Source organism: Aotus nancymaae, unplaced genomic scaffold (assembly GCF_030222135.1).
Source record: "Aotus nancymaae isolate 86718 unplaced genomic scaffold, 86718_ANA_hifiasm-v0.15.2.pri h1tg000012l, whole genome shotgun sequence".
Classification (NCBI taxonomy): Eukaryota; Metazoa; Chordata; class Mammalia; order Primates; family Aotidae; genus Aotus; species Aotus nancymaae.
In genome coordinates, this window is record NW_026988423.1 from 29908894 (window position 1) to 29929681 (window position 20788).

At 47.1% G+C, this 20788-nt stretch overlaps 1 protein-coding gene across 7 annotated transcripts in view; it reads left to right on the top strand.

Annotated features, from left to right (window-relative positions):
- The window catches only part of PKNOX2 (PBX/knotted 1 homeobox 2), a 266160-nt gene that overhangs the window by 217083 nt on the left and 28289 nt on the right, over nucleotides 1-20788 (top strand). For all 7 annotated transcript variants that reach the window (XM_064375536.1, XM_064375535.1, XM_021671229.2 and 4 more), the window contains 2 exons: nucleotides 158-329; nucleotides 12087-12275. In XM_064375536.1, the coding sequence (XP_064231606.1) occupies nucleotides 158-329; nucleotides 12087-12275 (361 nt within the window). The remainder of the gene's footprint in view (nucleotides 1-157; nucleotides 330-12086; nucleotides 12276-20788) is intronic.

A 20788-nucleotide genomic window follows, 5' to 3' on the forward strand; every position in this document is an offset into this window, starting at 1 on the left:
TGCCATCTAGACTGACCATGGGGACTGTGGATGTTATCAAGGAGTGGGACCTTGAGAAAAATGACGGGAACGTGGGCAGGGGAGCCTGGTGGCTTCTGAGCACAGGTAGCAGCACGGTCTCTGTGTGTGCATGTGTGAGCTCTTGATGTCCCCGCAGGCACCCTCTTTTCCCGCTCCTGACGCTGCTGTTTGAGAAATGTGAACAGGCCACCCAGGGCTCTGAGTGCATCACCTCCGCCAGCTTTGATGTGGACATCGAGAACTTTGTCCACCAGCAGGAACAGGAGCACAAACCCTTCTTCAGCGATGACCCAGAACTGGACAATCTGGTAAAGAACCTCCACCCTCTACCCTGGCTAGAGTCTTCATACCCTCTGATCCCCTTCAAAATGCCCTAGAAATGATCCTTTCATTAATTCACCAACAAAAGGTTTTGGGTACCCACCATGGAGCATGCACGAGATGCACCATTCTTGCAGCCAAGAACCATTTTTAAGTGCCTTAAACCAAGAATTCCATGCACAGGTTTTGCAGCCAAAGTTCTGCCCATCTATGCCCAGGTGGCACTAGCATCTTAGCACCCACCCTTCTGCAGTGCAGACAGGAGGAAAGGAGGGTCGTAGTAGCCAGAATATCTGGGGTAGCTGTTCTGAGTCCCGGAGTCCCGGCATATTAGCAAATCTTTCTTGGGCTCTCCAGAGAGGAGCTAATAGTTGACATGCTACTGTATGGAGGACGAAGGTAACTGATGTTGAAGCACATTAATCAAGAGAAAGGCCTGACGTCGATGTGCTGAGACCAGTGGAGGACCCGTTCATTCTGGGGACAGGGTAGATCAGGCTCCCAAACCTAATTTGTCAGCTAGATCTTCACTACAGTTTTATAAAAATACATATCCCTAGGCCACACCACCTGGAAATCGTGATTCAGTGAGTTTTGTGGGAGCCGTCGAATCTACATTTTAAAAAGTTTCCAAAATGTTGCAATCATCATTAGGTTTGGTAACCAATGGGTCGGATGACATCTGAATTCTCAGCCAGTCCTGAGAATTCTGCGTAAAGAGCAGTAGAGAGGTTGCTCTGGGTTTGTCCATTACTCTAACTAGTCATCTTGGAATTGTTAACCACAGTTCTTTATTTTTTGTGGGTGGATTACCCAGATTATGCACAGTGAATTTGGAAACTGGAAAACTCTCCCCCACAGATTGATTAACGATAGTGCTGACCTCTTGCATCCAGAATTTAACCTATTCCCAAAAGGGAAACAGAATTAGAAAGGCAAGGCAAATGTGGTTCCAAAAAGGACGAAAAAGAACACACACACAGACACACACACACACACACACACACAGACACACACACACACACTGCATCTGCAGAACAGATGTAACTGGCTTTGGTATTCTGTGCTGTGAATTATCCACACCACTGCTTCTCTCAAGAGCTGAATATGTGACTGTATGGAGTCCAGAAAAGCTGCCAGCAGAGCCCACACTGGCCTGAAGCTTTGTGAAGTGTCATGATGGGTGGAGTGTTTGAAGAGCGGAGGAGGCCCTGCCAGAGGATAAGCACTCACTCGCTGTCGAGAGGGACAGTGAAGGCTTCTGAGAGCCCCAAAACCTTTTCTTATCCTGGGGCATCCCTTTCTTTGGCTGGGATTGGCAGCCCCCTTCCCAGGAAGCAGGCCACTGTCTCTTGGTTCCCCTGGGAAAGCTGCCCCATGCAGGTGCCCCAGTTGCAGGCTGGTCTTACCCTGCCCTGTGCTCTGGCTGATCAGAACCACAGACTGCAGTTGGGGAGCAGATCCTCACAATCTAGACCCATGGCAACCAGGGGACCAGGAGATGCCACAGCCATTTCTGTAGGAGCTGGGATGGACCTGGGGGGCAAGGCCCTCTCCCCTCATTTGGCACAAAAAGAAACCAAGGCCTAAATTGTTAAGGAAATATCTAAAAGTAGACTGGGTAGCTAACGTAAAATAACTTAAACCTTCTTAAGAGGGAGGAATCCTGGGGAAACAAATTTCCCATGCCCTGCCCACCACCACCTGCCAGATGAGCTCTGGAAGACCCATCAAGGGCAGCCACCTATCCTAGCACAGCCTGGAAACTACCCAAGTGGCCACCTCCATGCTCTCTCCTATGATGTAGGCTCCCCAGGCAGGGCTCTGCTCACTCAAAGAATCATGTTTAGAATTAATCCAACAGAACTTGGTTGAGTGTCTGCCATGACCCAGGGACGTGGATGTTGTGGAAGCTGTCCTGGTGGCCCCATACTACCGGTGTTCCCCAGTCTTCCATCTCAGGCACTGGGCTGGGAGTGTCCAGCCAGTGGAACAATCCTTGGACATTCCATCTATTTGGGAGCACCTGATTTATCTAGTCGAGTTAGCCATGGTCAATGACTGGTTGATTGACTGACTGATTATGTAAATGGGGAGATTTGAAAGAGCATGTACAGATAAGAGCCCTATTCAAACCTCTGCTATCTGTGTGATTTGGATGACTTAATTCCTTTGAGTTTCCTCATCTGTAGATCTAACACACCTATCTCGTGTAATGGTAATACAAAATTAATGAGATGTCTCCTGGAAATGGCCTTTAAAAATACCTGGCATCTGGAAGGTTAATATCAAATGCAGGGCCCCTCCGAGAAGGTGCTCCACTTCCTCAACCTCATATCCTGGCCACCAAAGAGAACATGCAGCCGGGACCCTGAAACTTTATGTGGGGAGTCAAGCAGTGGCCCTTGTCACCCCCACCCCTGGTCCTGTGTCAGGAAGGGGGAGATAAAGAGGCCAACCGCAGGAGCCATCATTAGAACAAGAATCATGTAGCCAGTACAGCCGAGATGCACATAATTAGAAATTAGAAAAAGGTCAGATCGCGTCATTATCAGCTCAATCAGCTGCCGAGTGCCACAGCCAGTTAATTTGGCATCTGTATTTTTTACAACCCCGCACACGTAGCCCAACGGACTGTAACTCTTTATCCGGACAGATATACTGCGCAGCCGAGCAGGGACATAAAATGAGAGACCCCAAGCAAATGAGCTGAGATAATTGAGAGATTTATTTTTTATATATGTGTGTGTCAGGGCAGCTTTCCTTTGCCCTTGAATATTGACTTTCATAGGGATTGTTAGGAGGGCACTCGGGTCCCCAAAACCTTTGCTCCTTGGAAGTTCCTCTCTCCCTGAGGGCCCTCAAGCCCCATTCTGGCCCTGATTTCTCCCAGGCCCTGAAGCCTGTGGTCTCCAGCTCCACCAAGCCCCACATTTGTACTCAGAGCCTCCCCATCCCTAGCTGGCCACCCACCTATACCCCCAGCAAGTTGCCCTGTACCACCCTCTCATGCGCCCCCCACCCCCGGTCACCCAGAGCTGCCCCAAAGATCAGAGAGGTTCCCAGATTGTAGATTTCAGCAGGAACCTCCCTCCCTTCATTAGCCACCTGCTCCCACAGCACCCCTACCAGAGAAGAAACAGAATCATGAATCATTAGAGGGAAAAACCCTAGGGAGGGCCAAGCACAGTGGCTCATGCCTGTAACCCAACATTTTGGGAGGCCGAGGAGGGCAGATCACATGAGGCTAGGAGTTCGAGACCAGCCTGGCCAATATGACAAAACCTCGTCTCTACTAAAGATACAAAAATTAGCCAGGTGTGATGGTGCATGTCTGTGGTCCCAGCTACTCGGGAGGCTGAGGCAGAAGAATCACGTAAGCCCAGGAGGCAGAGGTTGCAGTGAGCCAAGATCATGCCACTTCACTCCATCCTGGGCAAAAAAGTGAGACACCGTCACAAAAAAAAAAAAAAAACCCTAGGGAGAAGTACATCCTACCTCCACCCCCTCTTTTATAGCCTGGGATGTAAGTTCATAGAAGGAAGTGGCTTGCCAGAACCAGAACCCAGGTCAGCTGACTCCTGATCTTCCAGTCTGCCCACCATATCACACCACCACTCCTCCTTCATTTACAAATAAAAAGTCCCCCCATATCTCTTTCCTTGCACCCACACTGTACCTCCCCATTTCCAGGGGACAAGTGTGGCTTTCCACCCTCATGGTGGCCAAGCTGCAATACCCTGGCTGGCTCCCCTGGGAAAGGCCGGCTCCATCCATCACTCCCTCCACTCCAATTCCCACAACCACAGGGGCACACCAGGCTGATTCCTTAGCTGGGCTCACAGATCCCCTCCTTGGGCCCAGCAGCCTCTGACTGGCAGTTGGTAAAGTTTGTAAAATTTGCAAGTTCCCCAAAACCCTTTGAAAGGTAAAAGCTTTTTGTTTTATAAAATCTGATTTACAGGCCTCCAGTGCAGGGCCAAGGTTTTATATATTATGCAAGATTTCAAACTGTGGCTGTAAAACGTACGGTTTCAGTTTCATGCATGGAATTTTTTTATGTGTAAATTTTTTAACATTTATGGGGCACGTTTTAATGAGACTCTGGTGTGGCTCAAGGGACAGATTACTGCTGCCTGACCGCAAAGCCAGCTCTAAAATGGGGCCCCCCAGGCCCCTGGGCCCACTCTGAAGAGGCAGGGCCAGAGGCCGGAGGCTGTGGATAAGGAGGCACGTGAAGGAATCAGGTCAGAGTTCTGGGCCCAGAGGCCTCAGGCCAGTGGCATTGAGAGACTTATCCACTTTGGCCTTCAGTCCAGGCTGTCTCTGCCTAGACGGGAGCAGAAAATCCCACAGACACCAAGAAAGGGAAAGGAAATAGGAATCATCAATGACAGTAATAATGAACATTTATAGAGCACCTATCAGATACCGTTCCAACTATTTTACATATATTATTTAATCCTCTTTCTGGACCCACAAGGCACATGTTACTATTATCCCCATTTTAAGAGGAGGCAATTGAGACAAGAGGTGCAGTCACCATCACACAGCTGGTCCATGACCCAGGCAGGAATCAAATACAGTGCAGGACTCGCGCTCCAGCGGCCACATCCAAAACAGCTCTGTAGCTGATCTCTTCTTCCATCTTTCTCTGGGCCAGGTCTTGTTTTTCATTCTCTTCTAGCCACATCTCATTTAACCCATAGTGCAACTCTGAGGAGTCACTGTCATTATCTTATTTTACAGATGAGGAAACTGAAGTTTAGAAGAAACTAAAGTTTACGTAAATTGTTCAAGGTCTTATCATAGATGGAAGACCCCAGACACCCAAGACCTAAAGCCTTGAGCAACTTCTTTACTATTTATTTCTCACAAGAGCCCTGTGAACTAGTTGTTATTATTCCCATTTGACAGAGGAAGAAATCAAGGACTAAGAACCTTACAGCCAATAAATTACATAGCTGGGATTCAGACCAACTGGATCTAACTCCCGAAGCCCACCCTCCTTCCTCTGTACCACTGCTTCCCCAAATTCTGAGGCCATCGGGAGAGTGCTAGGTTATTGACTTAAAAATGACAACATGTCTTGCATGATGGTTTCCATAAAATACTTGTTTTATCCCCCAATCACCAGGCAGTTCTCCAGTCGCTGGTATTCACCTTTTTTTCATGTCCCATTTTTTGTTCTAGTGACCCCACACTTCCAACTGGTCAGGCCAAGCTGGCCTGGTCTGGAAAATTCCTGATTAGATTTGAGCTTTGGCAGCCACAGTGACCCACAGGAAATATCATAACAGGTTAAGGAATGTGTGTTTATAAATTCCTTCTTCTGTCCGTGAGGGAGAACAGTTCCAGCTTCCCAATTTGCAGAAAGGAAGGAGAGGGTGAAAGGAATTTGCCTGCAAAACAAAGATGCCTGCCTAATTCCTGCATGGAGTTGAATGGGTTCCATAATCTCTGAGCCTCCATTTCCTTATCTCTAGGAGAGAGATAATATTGCCTGTGTCCCTGTGGTGATGAGACTCAAATGAGATAATGGAGAGAAAGCATTTTGTAAATTTTAAAGTGCTGTGTATACAAATGTTTTGAAAGGCAAGAAATTATTATTATCAAGTCCAGAGGCCACTATCTTACAAGAGAGACAACCACTGAGAGAGGCGTTTGGTGATGGAGGGAGGACCACACTGGTATAAAGAACTGACATTTATTGAATGGCTACTATATGCCCAACGCATTTGCATACATGATCTTACTCAGTTTTCACAACTCTAAAGTGTAGGTATTATTGTCATCCTAAATTTTGCAGATAAAGTTTAAACTACTTGTTCAAAATACCCAGGCAGAAAATAATCAATGTGGGACATCAGACCATGCGGCTTTATAGAAAATAAGAAGCCTGATTTTCGTGAACTTTCCTGTGACTGTGAGACTTGTGTAGAGTGGTAGGAGACTAAAATGTGAGGTTGCATCTTGTTTTGCTTTTTTGACAGGGACTTCTTAAAGAGGGCTGGATCATTATTTTGAAAAAGAAGGTAGGGAAAGAATCTGAAAGACGGAGCAATACCTGGGGAAAGGGGAAAGGATTTAAGGACGCATTCACTACATTTGGTGGTGATGTTAAATTAAGTGGTACTGTTTTTGTTCTAGAAGATTTGGAAAAAATTTTTACATGACCCTGATTATTTAGAAAATAGTTTAATAAATCAGAATTTTCTAACTTAGAGGCAAAAATCCAAAATTGTAAACACAGGATAGAGAATGATTTACTAAACACAAACATGGGGGAAGAAGAGACCGTGGGAGTTACTATTTTTTCACAAGCTGAGCATAGAATAGTAGTAGAAAAGCCAGTGAGATTTCAGACATTATTAGAAGAGATTACTTTTACAACTTGCAGGCATTTGGTTTACTGTGGTTTATAAAGCACATTTACATTATACTCTCCTTTAGCCCCTAGCAGATATTGTGAGGTAGAGATGAACATTATCCCCATTTTACATGTAAGGATACTGAGGCTCAGAGAAATCATGGAATTTGCCCAATGGAACCCAATTAGCAGACAGCAAGCCCGGACTCAAATCCAGGCTGCCTGACAATGAACCCACAGTGTTCCTGCTCTGCCAGGCAGCCTCCCCAACACTGATGGTGTTGCTTATCTTTCTAATATTGAACAGGTCCTACATATTCATTGCCTCAGAATACCATTACGATTTACTCTACCTTCTTAAATCTTTAACCAATTCCATTAGCCCATAAAAAAGTAATCCTTCAACTGCTCTTTATTACACCAAAGGATAGGTCCACTTTTGGCCACTGAGCACCACACTTGGTGCAAGTATATGCAAATATAAAATATGCATATATTTTATTTGAACAAAGCTCTTCTGGGCATATTTTACTTTTGTTTTACTTACCTGTATTTTCTGATTTTATAAAGTAAGTATAAATTGGTTATATATTTAAAAAAATGAATAGATATGGGCACTTTTCTGTGCGTATGTATGCATGAATATATATATGTGTGTGAGAAAGAAGGAAAAAAGACAAGGAAGGGAGGGAGGAAAGAAGGAAGGGAGAAAGGGAAAGAGAAGACAGGTTTAAGGAATTGTGATTGTTTTTGTCTAAAGAAGAGAAAGTTGATTGAACAACTTATTCAAGTCAGATGCCTGGTCCAATATATGGCATATAGTAAGACTCAATACTTTTTGAATGAATAAAATTAAATTAAAAGAAGTTGTGCTGATAGAGGTTCTAGATGTTTCTTGATGTTCTTGGTACCTACAGAAGGCACTTTACATTAAGGCAGGAGAGATTTTGATTGACTATAAGGAAAAGCTTCTTAATCAGCAGACTGAGAGAACATGGAGATGGTCTGAGGCAATAAGTTCATCTCCCAGTGACAGGGAGAGGCTGGAGGAGAAGATGCAGCCTGTGTCCTGGTGAGTTTAGACTGTGCAGCCACCTAGAGGCTGGCCCAGGTTATTATACAGGGTTCGTTCTAACACCACCAAGTGTGAATTGAGGGCAGAAGTCCTCGTAATGTTCAGAGAGTCAGAAAACATAAGGGACCTGACAGTCCAACCCTCTCCATGTGCACATGGAGAAGCAGGCACCTGTGCTGGTGAGGTGTTCGGACCCCGGGGGGCTGCGCCAGGAGTGAGAGATGGGAGATCAGAGCAGCCAAGAAAAGGCACATTACCAGGAATGGTTCTGGAAATCCTAAACGCTGATGTCTCAAAAGCTATTTGGTTTTCCTAGAATCCCATGCTTGCTGTCACTGAGCCACTTTCTCCCAAACCATGCACTCTACAATGCCATTTCCTCTACCTACATAATCCTGAGAGTCTCTACTAAAAGCCAAGGCACACAGGTGGGGGTGGGGCAACCTGGCTTCATATCACTTACCAGTTGTATGACTCAAAGCAAGGAAACGTAGTATTTTTGGATTTTATTTTCTCCAAATGCAAAATGTGAGCAATAATGGTACCTACTCAATGAGATGATTGTGTGGAATAAATGAGGCCTGGAATGGGCTTAACACAGTGCCTGAGACATAGTATGAATGAGCAACATTTGGATATTATTATCAATCCAGCAACACATATCTGTTAAGTACTTTATCCTGTGCTCATTACACTGAGAGACATAGACCAAGACGTTCATGGCCAAAGTCAAGTAGAACATTAGGCAAGAATAAACCTAACTCCACTTCAGGGTCCAAATAATCCATTCTAAAGCCACCATTCTCCTCTTTGCTTAGGATGGCTCTGTCTCCCTCAGTCTCTGCCCCATGGAGGTGGCACTTCTTAGGAGGAGACCCTGTGACTGAGCCCTGCATGCAGACACACAATTGCTGCTTTCTGTCTTTGAGTGACACTTGGTCTAATTTAGTACTCCAAAAACCCTTAATTAGTTGAGCACAATCCCTGCTCATCAGACAAGCCACAAACCCAGCCCAGGGAATGTGGGCTCCCCACTTGAAATGCCAATAAGGCACAGAGAAGGGTGTAACACTGGCTTCAAGCCACACTGCTCTACACACACCTCACAGTCGCAATTCTCTGGGAGAGATTTCCTTCCTTGTTTCCATTCCTTTTTATAATGTTCAAACTCTCCTCTAGGCATCAAGGTGCTAGCCAAAAGCTGGGAGGGAGGGATTAAATAGAGCTCCCATATATTGCTTGTGTCAACATAAATGGATCTATAAAAGCAATAAGCAGCACCCCCCAGCATTTTTTCCTTTTAATTTTGATATATTTGTAGATTCACAAGCAGTTATAAGAACTAATACAGAGAGATCCTGATTCACATCTTGTATGAGATATAATGTCACAGCCAGGTACAATACACCAACTGTATTCAGATTTCACCAGTTTTACATGCACTGCGTGTGTGTGTGTGTGTGTGTGTATACATGTATTTAGTTCTGTGCAATTTTATCATGTACCTAGATCCACATAAACATTGTTATAGTCAAAGTACAGAACAGTTTCTCCCTCCCTCCTCTACTCCACCCATCAACTACTAATCTGTCTTCAATCTCTATAATTTTGTCATTTCAAAAATGTTATGTAAATGGCATCATATAGTATATAATCCTTTGAGACTGCCTTTTGTCTCTCATTAAAATTCCCTTGCAATCTATCCACATTGTTGAGGGGTATCAATAGTTCATTCTTTTTTATTGCTGAGTTATATTCCGTGATATGGATGAATTACATTTTCTTTATCCATATACCCATTGAAGTTTGAGTTGTTTCCAATTTTGACTATTAGAGGTAAAGCTGCTTTGAACATTTGTATACAGGTTTTTGTAAAAACATATGTTTTTATTTCTCTGGGATAAATGCCCAAGAGTGCAATTGCTGGGTCATATGGTACACACACATTCAGTTTTGTAAGAAGCTGTCATACTGTTTCCCAGAGTGGCTGTACCATTTTACACTCTCACCAGCAATGTCTGAGTGATCTAGTCTCCAGTTCCTCATCAGCATTTGGTGGTGTCATATTTATTTCTTTTATTTTAACCATACCAATATGTGTGTAGTGATATCTCATTGTGGTTTTAATTTGCATTTCCCTAGTGACTAATGACATTGCATATCTTTTCATGTGCTTATTTGCCATCTGTATATCCTCTTCAGTCAAATGCATAATCATGTCTTATGACCATGTTCTAATTGGGTTGCTTGTTATTTTACTGTTTGATTTTGAGAGTTCTTTATATATCCTAGATACAAGTCCTTTGTCAGATATGTGGTTTGCCAATATTCTCCTCTAGTTTGTAGTCTTTTCATCTTCTTCACAGGGTCTTTTGAAGAGTAAACATTTTTAATTTTCACAAGGTCCAGTTCCTCATTTTTTTTTTACTGGATCATCTTTTTTGTTTTGAGACGGAATTGCGCTCTGTCACCCAAGCTGGAGTGCAGTGGCTCAATCTCAGCTCAAGGCAACCTCCACCTCCAGGGTTCAAGTGATTCTCCTGCCTCAGCCTCCCCAGTAGCTGGGACTTCAGGTGCGCACAACCACCTCTAGCTAATTTGTATTTTTAGTAGAGATGGGTTTCACCATATTGACCAGGCTGGTCTAAAACTCCTGACCTCAAGTGATCTGCCTGACTCAGCCTCTCAAAGTGCTGGGATTACAGGCGTGAACCACAGCACCCAGCCTGGATCATGGTTTTAGTGTCAACTCTAAGATCTCTTTGCCTCGCCTTAGATCCTGAAGGTTTTTTCCTGTATTTTTTTTAAGAGGTTTATAGTTTTATGTCTTACATTTATATATTTGATCCATTTTGAGTTAATCTTATCTAAGGTATGAGGTTTAAATCAAGATTCAATTTTTTTTTTTTTTTGCATATGGATGTCTAATTGTTCCAGCACCATTTGAACAACCCCCTGTTGAAAAGCAATTTGGCAATATTTATCATAATCCACAAGACGTTCATAGCTTTTTCTTCCTGTCACTTCTGGGAATTCATCCTAAAGAAATAATGCAGAAACATTAAAAAAAAAAAAAAAGCTATAAGCTTAGAAAATATTCACTGTAACTTTTTATAAAATTGGAAAATTGGAAGTACTCTAAATACCTAACAATAGGGTACTGGTTAAGTATGGCACACACATGAAATAATCTTTGACATTTAAAAATATATTTACTCAATGACTTTCACCCATTCAGCAAATGTTTACTCAATATTCATATGTGTTGGTGCTGACGATAACATGGTGAGCAAATTAGACATCATCTCTGCCTTCTCTGAGCTCATAGTCTAGAAGAGGGTCCAGAAAACAAAATTGCATGCACAAAGTTATAGAAACTATGTTAAAATGTATGTGTGTGGGAAAAAGTTGTCATTCTTTAGGGTAATTGGATCAAAGACAGGTTTTTTTTCACCCTGTTTTCCATACCTTCCATAGAATTTTCTTTTTATGGTAATAACAGCAGTAAAGAGCAAAGCTTCAACTGCAAAGTAGCTTCTTGCCATGAAAAGGTTAGGAATGTCCATTTGAAGAGACAGCAGGCTCCCGTACAGCAATCCAAAGGGCATGGAAAAGGCCACAACAGACAGTGAGGTAGCCTGGTGCCCAGCTTAGTCATGCTGGATTATTCAGTCCATCAGCAAGTATTCACAGAGTGTCCACAAGGTAACCGGTATCCCATGAGGCACTCAGAAAGCTTGTTTAAGAACAGACAGTCCCTGAGCTCTAGGGGCACTTGTAAGAAACTCTGATCTCCATTTTCCCCATGCTTGCCTGGTCCTTCACACCTCACAACATGCTACCATGTATACGCCCTCATACAACACCCGTAACAAACCTGTAAAGTTGTCAGGAAGAATATAATCCCCACTTGTTAGACACTAAGGCACAGAGACCTTAAGCAACTTGCCCGAGGTCATACAGATAGTAAATGACAGGCTGGGGCTTGGACCTGGCCTTCCATTGCTAAGGCCAATGCTGTTCTCAGAATACCACAACTGCCTCAAGAACAGCTGTGATAACAGAGGGCTCAGAGCAAGAGAACAACCAGCAGAGAGCCACCATCACTAGAACTGAAGCCATGAGGATGAGAAGGCACTGCCTACCACTTCTGGGTCATTTGGCCAAGATCAAGTGTAGGAAGCATGAGCTAGGGCAGGGGGTAGGCTCCCCTCCCCAGGGGTGGTTGGGGCTGCAGGTCCAGGCAGTGAGAGGAACGGGATGCAAACTCCTGGGCTCACCTCTCCTTCCTCTCCGCAGATGGTGAAGGCAATCCAGGTCCTGAGAATCCACCTGCTGGAGCTGGAGAAAGTCAATGAACTCTGCAAGGACTTTTGTAACCGTTACATCACCTGCCTCAAAACCAAGATGCACAGTGATAACCTGCTCAGGAATGACCTAGGGGGGCCCTACTCCCCTAACCAGCCCTCCATCAACCTTCACTCACAGGTAACACACAAAGCTGGGTCCCATCTCTTAAGCCAGGCTCCTAAGCTCAGCTCTGGAGCCAGGTGTGGAGGAAGGTCCCCTGGTGACCTTCATTGGGTTAGACTCACTGGGTTCCTTTGCCATGAGGCCCTCCTCTGATCCACCCCTCTTCAAATCCATCAGGCCACCCAATCCCTTTTTTACACAGAATGCCCTGCCAGGGGATTGGTATTCCCTCAAAAATGACCTGATCAGAGAGGGACAGTGTCCAAAGTCATTCCTGGCTTCCTGGCCCAAGATATCCCCCAAAATGAGGACCAGAGCTAAGGAGATGGAATGCTCTCCTGGAGGATGAGCTGGGACTGGGCTCAGACATCCCAGTCCCACAGGCTTCTCTAGAGGGCTGCGGCTTGCCGAGCCATCTGCATTTCTGGGAAAGGGCATTTGGGGAAAGCAGTCATTCCTGAATTCTGCCCACCTAATGGGTGAAGCCAGCATCCCGTGGGCGTGCTGCTCCCTAACCATTCTCCAGGCACTCATGCTACCCTGTCACCTCTGTCCTCCTAAGGTTCAGGGCCATGTTCAATGTCATCTCAAACCACCCCATTCCCAGGTTCCCCTGCCACCTCCATCCTGGGACCTGGGAAATACAGAACTGCTGACTACATGCTTTGGGCAAGAATGGGCTTTCCCCTCCAGGGCAGTGTATTTTCCCCAAACCTACAAACTGAGAAAGCTGCTGGCAATACCTCCCCACCCAACTTACAGGCATATGCGTAAGCCACAGGCTTGAGACTCTGTTCCCTTTCCACTGAGCTCCTGAGTCCTGGAAGATACCTGGAGGGTCCCCAAGGAGGCCTCCGTAGCCTCTTCTCATTAAACAATCAGGCAGGGGGATGCAGGTAAACTTTCTAGGAGTGAGTGCCGAGAGGTGCTGGAAGTAGTACCTAAGAAAGACTATGCCATTTTTCTCCCTAGACCCTGAAGGAACCACCCATGTACTCTGTCTCCTCAGATTGGTGGAGTCAGGGGAGGGGACAGGCTGACTTCTAGAAAGCCAGCCTCGATTTGCACATTTTGACGACAAGCACAAGAGATATACTCGGAATCACATCCAACCCACCCCAGTGGGCTCTTTGTGAGACTTGGTAGTGCGTGCTGCCCAGGACATAGGGCACGAAGTTTACTTCCTCTTCCTCTTGCTTAAAATCACCAAGTCACTTTATTACAGATCTAAAAACACCCGCCCAGGCTTCTGCCTGCTAATATTCTCTTGAAATAGACTCATTCCTTCAGAGTCTTATTGTACTTTCCCTTATGATCAAAATTAGCAAGAAACTTGCATAAAAGAGGACAATAATTGCTCAACGAGCATCTCGTTTGTAATTTATTAGTTTCTATTATTGTGGGTTACCATGGTGACGCTGCGCAGTCCCGGTGATGGGAGAGATGCAAGATAGGAGCTGAGGAGGCTGTGAGGCCTCGCCAAATGGAGATGCACATTTTTATCAGTAATTTTCATGAAAATAATAAGTGAGGAGTTAATGAGATGGAAAGCCATCCTGTGGCTATTGTGAATTTTTTTTAAGTGTTGATCTAATTAGAATGCATCGGTCAGGAAAAGTAATGAGGATTTAGTGCCTCACAGAGATGTGAGGATCATATCAGAAAATTAGCACAAGTCTTTGGAAATAATCAGGTCCTTGGAGAGGCACTGGATTTCCCCTCCTGGGCCCTCCAACTCCACCTCGAGCTCTGGAGCTGGGGGTGCACCAGGGTAGTGGGAGGAGGAAGGAGGGGCAGGGGGCTTAGCAGCCACTTCCATCCCCACAGGGTTGGGGGTCTGAGGCTGACAAGTCAGGCTGCAGAAACAGGGTCACTGGAGAAGTGGGGTTTGCAGAGAAGGATAACGTGGGCTCTGGATGGTTCAGATCTCAGAGATGCTGCCACCTGCAAAAATCAGTCCCCCTGGGAAATCCCAGCACTCAGCCTTCCAAGCTTTGAGGAAAGGAGGAAGAACTTTGATTCCTATCGCTGGAAGCATCAGATCTCTGCCTGGAAGTGAAGGTGGCCCAGGGGTAGCCACTGTAGAAAGGCCATTGATCAGCTGGGAAAGAGGAATCAGGCAATTGGGTGGTGGGGGGTGGGGAGGGGATGCGGGCAAGACACTAAGAAAGAGAAAAGACACTTCGTGAGGTATTCCTACTTGGCATTACTCAAACTTGCCCCTGTGTTTTCTCTGACTGCCACTGCCTGCTTTGTTCTGGCTTCAGGGATAAATATGGTAATTACACATAGGCTATGGCAGGAGCTTCCTAACCTGCTCTCCCATCTTCTCTGGCCATCCCTCAGCCCACCTGCACACGCGCGCATCTCTTAAGCTTCTGCTGCTGGATTCATCTTTCTAACTTTGCTCACGTCATTCGCCTGCTCGAAACCCTGCTTGCCATGCCTCTGGGAGTGGGAGACAGGGCTTCCACATCTGTTCATCTGACATCTAAGGCCCTCCTAGGTCTGGCTTCAGCCTTCCTGGCTGGGCCAATCTGACTGCTCGAGGTGCTGTAACCATCCTTCCATGCCTGTTTGTTTGGGTGACACCTCCCTGACCTCATCTCTCTGCAGGACCAAACCCAGCTTCTTCCCCAAGGGCAGTAATAAGGCTGCTCACCCAGGAGGCCTCCCTGATGCCCCATCAAGAATGGACGCTTCCTGTACTCCACTAACTGTTGGAGCCTGCTGAGCCACCGATATGGCGAAAGTCATTGTGACTTTATATTCTAGATGCTTGTGTTCATCTCATTTTCCTATCCTAGATAACACTTTTTGAGTAGAAGCAGCATTTTATATGTTTGAAAACACAAAATCACTTTGCCTTTTATTATTTATTTATTGAGACAGTCTTGCTCTTTCGCCCAGGCTGGAATGCAGTGGCGCGATCTCGGCTCACCGCAACCTCCACCTCCCAGGTTCAAGTGATGCTCCTGTCTCAGCCCCCTGAGTAATGGGGATTACAGGCGCACGTGCCACCACGCCGAGCTAATTTTTGTATTTTTAGTACAGACAGGGTTTCACCACATTGGTCAGGCTAGAAAAATCACCTTATTATAGACCAAAAACAACCATTCCTGGCTTCTGCCTAATGATGGTCTCTTGAAATAGACTCGTTCCTTCAGAGTCCTATTGTACTCACCCTGTGACCCCAGCAGTGACTACCACAAGGTCTTGTGCATGATAGATGGCCGGGAAGCATTTATTGAAAGAAGTTATGGAATGAGAGAGAGAAAGTGGGGGGTAAGGGGAAGCCAAAGGAGGAAAGGAGAAATAGGAAGAAAAATAAAGGGAAAGAAAGCCAAATATGCAGGGTCAACATGCAGGAGGGAGGTAGAGACAGGCTGAAGAATTGGAGGAAAAGAGCAACAGAGACAGGGAGACACACAAACGCAGGAAGAGGGAGATGATACCGAGAATGACAGGCAGAAGGAAAGACGGAGAGAGGAACGAGGAATGGCGGCAAGAGTGAAAGCAAGTGAAAGGACAGTGGGTGTGGCTCAGTGCACAGTCCAAGGTACGAGGAGGGAAGTCAGTAGGATGTGCTGTGTGCTGCTCCTATCGTATTACTCAAACTTGTCCCTGCATTTTCTCTGACTGCCCCTGCCTGCTTTGCTGAGGCTTTGGGGGTAAATATGGTAATTACACATAGGCTATGGCAGGAGCTTACTAACCTGTTCTCCTGCCTTCTCTGGCCATCCCTCAGCCCACCTGCACACTCACACATCTCTTAAGCCTTCCCAGGACAGGCTCCTGTCACTATCACACTAAGGTAGGATTGGGGGCTTGCATGGGCTCTCCTAAGAAGGAGAGGAGGCCCAGGGCCGCTAATAATCGAGGACCAGAGACTTTCAGTGCAGGAGACAGGTCTTGGGTTCAAGACACAGGAGCCTTTATGGAGAGGAGATAGAAAAGGAGTGTGTGTGTATGCGTGCGTGTGCATGCGCACACACACAGGGGCACATGCATTCATCATGGTTCACCTTTAATCCCCCCCAGCCTGAAATAGCCTGACTGAGCACCAGCCTGGCCTGGGGAGGGGTGTCTCCCCTCTGGAACATGATCCTCTGGATCAACATTCCAGCCGCCTGCCAGCTTTGTTGCAAACTGCTGGCTCATGGTTTTCCCTGTGTGCTAATCATCCAGTGTTGTGTTGCAAAGTGGGAGACATTTTTGTTTTCAACTTGGTACCCCCCACTCCCAGATGCTATGCCGTGTCCTCCATCTAGCTCTATGGGTTGAACGTATTCCTGCTGGTCCTTCTATTTCTCTGTTGGGTGGAGTGGAGGTGGGAAGTAAGGCAGACTGCTCTACCAAGCAGGGGACTAAAGCAGACTTGCAAAGACCTAGGCCACAGCTAGATTTTCCCCCTCCCTAGGAACTCATTGTGTGCTGCAGGCACCCAATGACACTCAGGCTTCCTACTCTTCAGAGCCCAGGCTTGTTACAGGGGCTGCATCCTCAGTAAGGAGACTGGTTCCAGACCCCAACTCTGGGTTCTCCTGTCCTTCCTAGAGGGCACAAACAGAACCATTCCACGAGAGAGAACTTAACTCCCGCCTCACTCAAGTATCAGTTTGACCTGAAATTCATCCTTCTTTCTCTATGGAGATTTAAGTCTCAGCCCTATTCCAGGCGAATTGGATTGAATCATAGTTCTCATTCAATTGCCAAGCATTTGGGGGGCACTCACTCTACGCACTGTGCTAGCGCCTGTGTGAACAGACCCAAGCCATTGTCCAAGAGGAGTTTTCCAGCCATGAGTTGCAATGAGGATCTAGATAAATCATGTCAGCCATGAAATACTCAGGGTCAAGAGTATAGAGGAAAGGAGCAGCCAAAGAGATGGGGAAAGCAGCTGCAGGCAGGGGTCCTCACATGTGGCTTGAGGTTGCCCCAGTCTCCACTCAGCATCCTTCATCCTTCCTCAGAGAGGGGCCAGGCCCTGGACCCAGCCCTCACACCTTCATGGCCAGTTTGTTCCTGCTCCCAGTAGGATAAACAAACCTCAGTACGGAGTGGAGAGGCTAACGGGAGGATTTTGCCCATTGTGATTGGAGAAGTTGCAGATTCATTGGCTGGAAGGACTTCCTGGGGGAGGTGGATTTCAGACAGGCTTGGGGAGAGCCAGTAGCCTATTAGGCAGCCTTTATAAAGGTGAGTGTTGGCCAGGCATGGTGACTCACGCCTGTAATCCCACCACTTTGGGAGGCCGAGGCGGGCAGATCACGAGGTCAAGAGATCCAGACCATCCTGGCCAACATGGTGAAACCCCGTCTCTACTAAAAATACAAAAAAATTAACTGGGCGTGGTGGTGTGTGCCTGTAGTCCCAGCTACTCGGGAGGTTGAGGCAGGAGAATTGCTTGAACCCAGGAGGCAGAGATTGCAGTGAGCCGAGGTCGCACCACTGCACTCCAACCCAGCACCTGGTGACAAAGTAAGACTCTGTCTCAAAAAAAAAAAAAAGAAAAGGTGAGTGTTTCCAATGTAGTGAGAAGTCTGGAAGAAGGCGAGGAACAGAGAGAGCCAATCAGAATACCTAGAGAGGAGATGGGGTGGAGGAGGGATCATTCATTCGTGCATCCTGCACCCATTCAGGCACCTCTGGGGCCTGCTGAGTTCTGGGGATATAAAAACAGATGCGACACAGTCCCAGATCTCCAAGCGTAATGATGGAGTACCTTGAAGCCAAATGCGTGGGAGTTCTGTTTTGAGGCTGATAGTGGTGGCCAACTGCTAAAGATTTTAAAGGTAGTGGAGAATATAGGTGATGGGGTCAGGTCTGGAGGCATGCTGGAGACAAATCAATTGAGTACCCACATCTTGTATTGGTCCAAGAAGAGCCGGCAGAGGGCGGGGAAACAGTGAACATTTATTAAGCTCCCCTCTGTCTCAAATATGGTGTGTACTAGGTGCTTTCCACAGGTTATCTAATTTACTCTTCACCACAGGCTTCAAGGTACACGTTATTTTCTCCATTTTACATCCAAGGAAAGAGAAGCGGAGAGAAGTGAAGACCCTGGCTCAAGGTCACACACCTACCAAGTGGTGGAGTCTGGGATGGGCTACTCCAGAGCCTATCTTCTTGCTACATGGGGATGTGTTTTGTGACACATAGGGAGAAGAATCAGGGGTCCTGGGACCTGGTGGGGAGGGATGGCCCTTTGGGGTCAGGGTTTTAGGGACTACAGAGGAAGAAGCCAATTGCTAGGAAGCAAGAATTTGGATTTTCTAGTAGACTGGAAGTAGGGAAAAGAGAGGTATGAAGTTAAGGCCATTCTGAGGTGCTGGCCCAACAGCCAGATACAACTCTGCAACTCTACGCCTCCCCAGTGGAATAAGAAGGGGGCTAATCAATACATCCCTACCTAGGAAGGGTGGCACTTGTCTATTGATCTCTAAGAAATTTTGAATTTTCCAGATTGGCAGGGGGCTGAGGCGGTGGGGGACTGTCACCCCAGCCAGGACCCTAGAGGTTCTGCCCAGTGCCTAAGCATCCTGAGGACAGGACCGGGGAGTCTGAAGACTGGATGGGGCTGGGGCACGGGAACAATCTGCCCTGGGAAGATCACTACTTAGATGGACAGGGGGCATCCCTAGACTGAGGTAGAAAAAAGTAGAGCCACACTGCCTGTCACAGGCTTTAAAGCTGTCTCTTCTGCCGGTTCCTCACTCCCGGCCCTGCAGCCATAGAGCCGGGAGACAGGAGGGCGGCCCTTCCCACCAGGCTAGTGAAACCCGAGCGCTTCTCCCGTCTGAGAAGGAATGTTCCTTAAGAGCAGCAGCTGCTGCTTGTCCCCACAAGCCAGAACTGCCTTTCCCTTGAGACTAAAGCCCCCAACGGGAGTGGAACAAGAACAGGATTAGGTGGCTTGTTTACATGTGCTTGGCTTCCTGGAGTTTAGGAATCTGGCTTTTCTTGGTCTAAGACAGGGCCCTGGTTCTGCCAGAACAGAGGGATGCTGCCAGGAAGGGGTGTTTGGGGACAGGGACAACCTCTCCACCCTTGTAAGGCACATTTGTGCATGCATGAGCGAGCACGCGCATGCGCACACATTGACACACACACACACCCCACACCCTCCAACACACGCACACACATAGGAATACACCCCCAGCCCTAGGCCAAAGCCCAGTCAGACCACACATGTATCTAGCATCTACCATGCACTTAACACTGTGCTAAGCAGTTTCAGGAAATTCAAAGACCCCTTTTTCCCCTCAAAAAGCCTGCAACCAAGCCAGGGAATGAAGACACCTGCATAAGAAAGAACCATTCTGTTGTGTCCGGTATGTAAGGCAGATGGGAGGCTCTGAAGAGTCCAGAGGACGGGGTGTGGCCATGCCCTGGGGAGGTCAAGACAAGCTTTCTAGCAGAAGGGAGACACTCAGAACCAACCCCTGCACCACCCAGCCCAGGCAGGGGAGCTGCCAGCGCCGGCATCCTGGGAGGCTTTGGTGAGTGTGGTCTGAGCTGGTGGATCAGCAGAGACCCCTAGTGGCCAGGGGGAGGATGGCAGGTGGTGGGGGCTGGCTCCACACCACCCCATACCCGCCACACACTCACCCTCACCCACCCTCCCACACAATCCCCAGGAAATGGCATTGGGTCTTTTATAATCCTCAGCTGGAAGGATCTTTGCCAGGCAGTCCAGTTCACTCCCCTGTTTCACAGGCATCCAAGTAAGACAAAAATTCTACTTCAAAACAGCTTAAACAGAAACTTTTCTGTCATTTTTTTTCCTTTACTCCTTCATGTCTTGGTCCCGTTATGGTTTCTTCTAGGAGTTCCTTCCGTGAGTGGAAATGAAGTCTTCCTTGAGTATCCCAGGGCAGCCCAAGCCCTTTCCCTATTAGCAATGAAGCACAGTGGCTCACAGAGCAGACAGCTCTTCCAGGGCTGACGTCAGACCACTATACATTCACGTGGGCCCCTGTACCCCACACTTCAAAAAGTCATTCCACAGCCTCTCACCATTTCTTAGTCAGGCCTTCCTTGGGAACAAGTCATCTTTCTGCTGTTCTAAATGCAATTTGGAGTCAAACTCGCCCGGTGACCACTAAGGTCTGTGTAGAATGAGTGGTGGCCACAGTTCCAGGGTGTTGCAGCTGGCCCAGAGGATGGCTCAGGAGGCACCAGTTCTCTGCCATTCCAAACCCAATGCCCTGCCTTGCTCTGCCCCTCCTCAGAGGCTCTCTGCTTCTGAGTCTCAATCAATAGTGCCCAAGGAACAGGAGTGGGGCTGCTTCCGGGGGTGCCCGTGGAGCCTAGTGTGTTGGTTTTCATCTGATTCCCAGGCTTCAGACAGTTCCCAGAGGCTTGGGGACGCCACAATGTGTTCCTAGCAGAACAAAATAAACAGTTCTTGGGCTGGATAACCAGCTCTCATTCCAGCAGGGATGTGAGGCCTGGGTGCTGAAAAACATCACTAGAACGGCATCAAACACTCTTCTCACCTCCATCTGGGTGCTAAGGAGCCTAGA